General features: G+C 38.1%; 1 protein-coding gene across 1 annotated transcript in view; it reads right to left on the reverse strand.

The window, feature by feature from the left end:
• LOC104079676 (pre-mRNA 3'-end-processing factor FIP1-like) overlaps positions 1 to 3,821 on the reverse strand; it is a 7,657-nt gene extending 3,836 nt beyond the window's left edge. Inside the window, exon 1 of the mRNA XM_009581785.1 lies at positions 3,608 to 3,821. Within this exon, the coding sequence (XP_009580080.1) occupies positions 3,608 to 3,780 (173 nt within the window). The 5' untranslated portion in view covers positions 3,781 to 3,821. The remainder of the gene's footprint in view (positions 1 to 3,607) is intronic.
• Between the last annotated feature and the right edge of the window lie 3,215 nt (positions 3,822 to 7,036).

Consider the following 7,036-nt stretch of genomic DNA (forward strand, 5'->3'; position numbering starts at 1 on the left):
TCATTTTTAGAATATAAAAAAAAAAATGTATAATGTTAAAAATGAAATTAAAATTAGGCTCTGAAATCTACCAAAAGTCATAACCAAAGGTAAAGTCTGTTTGAACAACAACTGACAATTTTTGTTAGACATGGGATTCCTGTACTAACAGACCTTTAAAGTCATCACAATTTTAGGAGCCTTACATTTCTGCAGGCTTGCAGGGATAGGAAAACGTAGCACCAATTCAAATATAGTTTACTTCCAGTATCCAATATTACTTCCCAGAACTAACATTTTCACGATCAGTATCTAATTAAAAAGTTAAAATTTTAATGTCTAACACTGCCTTCTGATGAGCTTGCCATAAGAAACTGGATGGCTACTTGTAGACTTATGGCTTGGTTGCAAAGCTGATTTTAAACCTTTAACGTTAACCTACAGTCTGCATTTGCTCTGTTACACAACTATTTTAAAACACACTAGAAAAGTGTTTAAATAAAAATATTATTGATACTCCTTTTTAAACCTTATTTTGGCAAACTACTAAGGAAACATGACAGCATGTAAGTATGTCTGAAAATAAACAATCTTTCTATAAGTAAAGCAAAAAGTCAGTTTGCCACATCCAGTATGTTGGAAGCTTTCAGGAACAGGAATAAATGCCATGTACCCAATGTTACACCAGTGAACTCCCCATTTTGTATCTGGGCTTACATTACAGTTATCAAAGCCTTCCAGGGACAGCCTTGATAGCACTATAACCTTTGACCTCTGGAAGAGGACCCATAGTTACCTGTGCCCTCCTGGCAAAAAAGCCCCGAAACAGTCCAATCCATACAATCTTCGTTCTCTACACATTTGGTTACTTTTTCAAAACAGACTACAAGCTATTAACTTCACAAATCAGGAGAGCTCACTTTGGTAGAGATGTCTAACTACTGATACCTGTATTCAAAAACTTTACCATGTATTCAAAAACCCTACAGAAGGATTTAGGCTGGAAGGGACTTCCTGGAGGTCACTTGGGCTAACGCCCTCCACAAAAAAAAGGTCTAAATCAGAAGTCTGGCCAGGTTGCTTAGGGCCTTGTTTAGTCAAGTTTTGAGTATCTCCAAGGCTGGAGATTCCACGACCTCTCTGGACAACCTGTCTTACTACCTGATCACTATTTTGTGTTCCCCCCGCCATCTAATTGGAATTTCCCTTGCTGTGACTTTTAACTATTACTCTTGTCCCTTCTCTGTGCACCTTGAAAAAAGAGCCTGGCTCTATCTTCTCTATAACCACCCATCAGGTAGTTGAAAACCGCCTTTAAGAACCCTCCTCATCCTTCTCCTTTCAAGATAAATGAACTCTGTCCTCTTACCCCTGCTACCACCTTGTCAGCACTCCACTGGACTCTCCAGCCTGTCGATGTCTTCTTTTTCATGCCAAGGGTCCCAAAACTGGGCACAGTACTTTGCAAGTGGTATCAAGTGCCAAATAAGAGGGGAATAATGGCCTTATCCACCTGCGGGCTACACTCTAATGCAGTTCAATGCATTTTGACCTTTATTGCACATTGAGTGCAGAGTCCCGTTCAATTTGTTGTCCACCAGGACGCCAAGTCCTTTCCCATAGCTGCTTTTTAGTCAGACAGACCCTCGTCTGCTCTGCTGCATGGGATATTGGGTTCCAGGACCCTAGAAATACAGTTGTTGGGGTTTGCTTCCCCCCGCCTGCCCCCCAAATTGCCAAGGAAGAAACACAAAGTGGTAAGGTATCAATCAAATTCCAAAGTTTACATTTTTAGTGGTAACTAATTGACTTGAAACTATCAAAACAGAAAAGAAAACATAGTCTTTGCAAAAGGGACAATAGTCCAAAAAGAACAGCATCTTCTCAAGAGGGCAGAGTGAGATACATTGTAAAAATGCACGATTTCATCTGAGGATAGCAGGGCAAAGGTGGAATATAATACAAAGATAGCTGAAGGTTCATTTTTAAACCACATTTTGGTTATACTAATAGAATAAAAATAATTCCTATTTTCTTACAATTTTAAGAAATACTATAGCACAAATACAGGCTTTTTATCTGGAAAAGAACCACTAAAAACATAGAAAGCAGTCGTTTCTGAGCAGTAAAAAGCTAAAGATTATGCTTACTCCAAATCTCACCAGTGTCGCTTAAGTTTAAACAAAGGGAATTTAAATAGAAGTAATGCATCTGTGCAGTCGCTAAAATAGTTCACATTCTCTTCCTCATAGCTCATGTCATTTTATTTTCTTAAGTGCACAGAATTGAAAATAAACCTTCTTAAAAAACATTATGTCTGCATATTCTTTCTTAAGCCTCTCCCACTTCTCTGTGACTCCCAAACCAACTTATACTAGTTAAGGGCCTCCCGTTTTTTTACACAGCCATGTGGCAACAGCTTTGCTACAGATGGTGGATAATTTAGTCACATAAAAAAGTTGAGGCCTGCTCTTCCCCCTCCTTTACAGATAACTCTGGCAGCAGCACAGAGATTTCTCTAGGCCTGGAAGCTATTAAGGTTCATTTCAAGCACCCTTGAATGACCAGGCTTCTTTCTGGCCTTCAATCAAGCTGTCTGAGAAACAGATGTTTAGATTGGTCTTGAGTTCTCAGAAACTGACCCTGGAACATAGCACATGCACACGGGAGAGGACATCACCACATCTGCATACATGGAAAATCTCCTATCTTGTACCCAGGTTCCGTCTTCAGCGAACAATCATCATGCAAAAAATGTCATCTCTCAGCTGAAGTAATGTTGACTCCAGGTGCTCTCATTCCCCATAGCGTAAAACCACTGGTAAAAACAATCTGCTTAACAGCTAACGTATATATTTTGCAAAAATTGAAACTTAACAAAAAACACTGAGAAAAGCGTCACGACATTTACCCCAAAATACTTAGCAAATAACGAGCAAAGTAAATTTAGATAAATCTGGCAAGCCAACAGACCTCTGCTCTATGGAATCATAGCGAGCTTAACATTAAATGCTTTGTACTTGTGCACGTGAACACAGAACAGTTGCAGCTTTTTTCTTTTTTCTTTTTTTTTTTTGCAATTAGAGAGTTGAAAGCTGCATAAAGTTATCTGCCATTATTTCCATCATCTGCCAGAAATGGAAAAAAAGTTGACCCTGAAATAATAGCTTTAAAAAAGATAGAACAGATTATTATCCAGCCAGTGCTAATGACCAAACTAACCATTTTAGCAGCTAAGAACACCATTAATTAAGGTCAAATGTTGCACCACATTGCTCTTAGCACTGAATTGGCAACTAAGATTCATTTAGTACTTCTATAGACTTTTCTAGAACTACTGATGTCAAAGAGAGCTGGGTATCTCACTCATACACAAGGCTTAAATCACACCTTTAACCTGTAAAGCACTATGACTAGTTTGGACATACACTGTCATTTTTACACTTCTGTTTAACATTTAGAAATTTAATTATAGTTTCCAAGAGAAAAGGGGGAAGGGGAGAAAGCCACACCCTCTAGCTCTTTGGAATATACAGCTGAACACTAAATTTTAATGTTGAAGCACACTATTTAACACAGACACAGGGTTTTGAGCAGAGTTACAGCATGCTTAAGACATTTCACTAACCTGTTGAACACACTTGGAGTTGGACTGTGATCTCGGTCCCTCTCCCTGTCTCTGGTACGTTCTCGATCTCTGTCTCGGTCCCGGTCGCGATCCCGATCTCGGGACCGCTCTCTCTCACGTTCCCTATCCTTCTCTCTTCGTGCATAGTAATCCCACTGTTTGCTGGTGTCCATAAGACTAGACCATGAAGGAGCAGAACCTGCAAGGTGCGGAAAGGTGACTAAAGAAAAAGATGCAGGTATTAGAAAGAACAAAATCAGATACCATACAAAAACTGTAATACTACTTATGCATGAAAACACAGACGCTTGTCAGCCTCTCCAATGACATTTTCCAATCTTCCCCTTTCACATAAAAGTTAATTCTGAGCAAACTCTGCATTTTTTCCATGATGCTAATAAAGGCCTCTGGCACTCATTTAAATATTCGTTATGAAGATATACAGAACTAGGATATACACCACAAAGACTGTCTAAATCCTTTCGAAAAAAAAAATATATTGTGCAAAGATTTGCTGAAAGAATCTGACTTTATGTGGTCAAATGGCTTTGTTTTGGGGGGAACAACAAAACAAAAACAACCAGAAAACAAAACTGCCTTTGAAACTCAGTGGCTCTGAAAGTACAGTTCAGAAAAACAAGGAGAAAGGATGCTTCCAACTTTATATTTAGATGCTACTATTTTTATGTTTTGTCCTTTAAAATCATTGTATTTAAAATATAATGTTAGTTACAATGTTCTCATTCACTAATTTATGTTCTGTACTGTGCTTTGCCATACTTTTCTGATTACAGAATGTAACAGCAACTTTAGAAATATCTTCCATACATTCATTCTGGGGAGAAGAAGTAATGCTCCCACTTACGCTTTCTAAGATACCATTTCTAATGAATACCCAGCACAACCACTATTACCATTAAAATACAATAGTTTCAGAAAATTAAGTATATTGTCTTAATCTAAAAGATGATATGCTGAAGAAGTTAAGAAGAAAGTCACAACACTGTCTCACAAGTTTTTTAGGTAACCAGCAATGGGAAGAGAGAAGGGATATGCTTCTCCATTGCTTTCTGCCATCACCGATGTAATAAATAACTTCTATTCTTAATGCCCCAATTGTTCTGTCCTGCCCTCCCTCTCCAGAAGCCCCGTGAATGTGTCCTGTTAGTGAAAAATAAGGGCTGTAGTATTTAACTGGAAACAGCACTCTCTAGTGGACTTACAGTACAGAGGACTTCCCACTTTCTGCTTATCTGCTTTGCTAGCCAATGATAACATAGCCTTCAATAAATCGTTTGTTTTGAGTTCCACTTCATTATCTATAATATGAGAACAATACTCACTTCACTTCATGGTGTCATGAAGAGACATTAATAGTATAATAAACAAAAATATCCACTGAACAATGTAAAGTGCATTACTGATGCTGTATGTAATACTGTCGATTTATAAAACCAGTGGCTTGTTCTGACAGCTATGTTCAGACTGCCTTGCCTACAATGTCTGAGGTATGCCTGCCCCAGAAAGCTTTGGCAGAAGCTTAAGACAGCAGTTTGCCAAGCGTCCAAAGGAGGAATACAAAAGACCTTTTGAGCAGGCAGCGGAGCAGGAAAAAACACTTCATTGTTAAAACACATTTGCAATGAAAAGCATTATAATTCTTTAAAAAAGCATTTATACGAGGTTTTGCCTCTAACAAAATACTTGACACTGTTTCACTTCAGGGCTACAGAGAAAATGAGGAGTTAACAGAAAAAAAAATCCCAATACAATAGTATGTTGTTCATTATACTGCCAAAACCTGAAATTCTTCTACGGAAAGCAGCCAGAAATAGCAAAAAAACAGCTGGGACTTTAAAGACTGCTAATTTCCTTGACTTGCCACTATGTCAACAACATACGTATGGTCTACGAGACTTGAATACACTGGCTGCCAGAATATTCTGATCTAAAGTGTAAACTTAAATTTAACTTTAAATATATTCTACAAAACAATTATTCTTATTAATGGTAGTATAAACTTTTATGATAAATTTTGGTTACTCCCTCACATCTGCAGTAATTCTCATCAGACAGAAGTATGTCATTTCTACCCCAGTAACTTGAGATAAACCAGTTATTTGATACTCTGCACATTTTTATATCTAGATTTTCACCAGTAATTATTCACAACACACAAGAAGCTTACTTTCTACTATGAATTGGTGCTCTGCGTTTACTACTTAGAATGAAGTAATTTGTCAATTTCAGCATTTCTACATGGATTATTCCAATAATTTCTACAAAAAGAAAGACACTTCCGAAGTTTAACTCTGATTTTATTTTTAAAACAGGAAGGGAGGGAGCTTTGAACAGTCAATAGTTTTGGAGAATTAAGTCCTGTTTGGGAGACGGTTTAAAAATTTAAAGCTGCATGGTGTCACAGTATAAGGCAAACTATTAATACATCATCTTTGTACCTCAAAAAATACTGACTCTCAAACTGTTTCTGTAACGCTAGATTTCCTGCAAGTTCATAAGATATAAAGAACACTTAGAGCACAGAACAGAGAAATGCTTGAGGAAAAAGCAAACAAGCATACAATACAAGTCGCTTCACTGGCAGACCAAATGCAGTGCCATATATTGACGGCTCAATCAAATTCAAAGATCTGACAGCAAAGGTAGCACTGAATTGTGAAAGGATTTAAGAGCAAATTGAAGAAACTGCATTGATGCAGTGGAAGAGCACAAAGACAAAATTACAAGTTAAGAATATTATTTTACCATGCAACCTTCCTAACGTGCTTGCAGTGGGAAACATGCCTGACCACTAGGGAGAAGAAACCAAGGTGTGAGATTAGCAATTTCAATAGGCAGAAGAAAGGCTAGAGCCTTAATCAATATTGGCATTTTTTGCAATGCGTTCCATATGCTTCCCCCATAATTTTGACAAAGCCATGAAACATACAGACTGGCAAAGAAGACAACGGGTTGGAGATTCAGTGCTATCATCCAAAGCAACTGTTAAATAAATATACTTAGCGATTCTTAATTAAAATGATCATCTGTACCCTACTGCACCGCTGAGCCCTCAATTTACCTACATTCTGATGCACAGAGAGCACTGGTAAAATACTGGCCAGCGATCACATTGTGACACAGGGACTGTGAGAGTAAGATGCTGGCCAGGAAAACATCTTTCACTAAGAGATGAACAACAGCAATAAAATGCCACTGAGCCTCTACAGATCCAAAAATCCGTATGACAGGCACAGCTTAGAGACAGACAATTTGCTTTGTGCAGTAAATATGAAAGCTTTTGCCACAATAGGGATGCCAGATACACTGGGAAGATGGGAGCAGACTGTGCTCCTTGGTTTCCATAACCATACAAAGGCAAACATAATTTTTTAACCCTGCTGCATCGATGGGCCGAGGCCAACTGTA

Source organism: Fulmarus glacialis, unplaced genomic scaffold (genome assembly GCF_000690835.1).
Source record: "Fulmarus glacialis isolate BGI_N327 unplaced genomic scaffold, ASM69083v1 scaffold45327, whole genome shotgun sequence".
NCBI lineage: Eukaryota > Metazoa > Chordata > Aves > Procellariiformes > Procellariidae > Fulmarus > Fulmarus glacialis.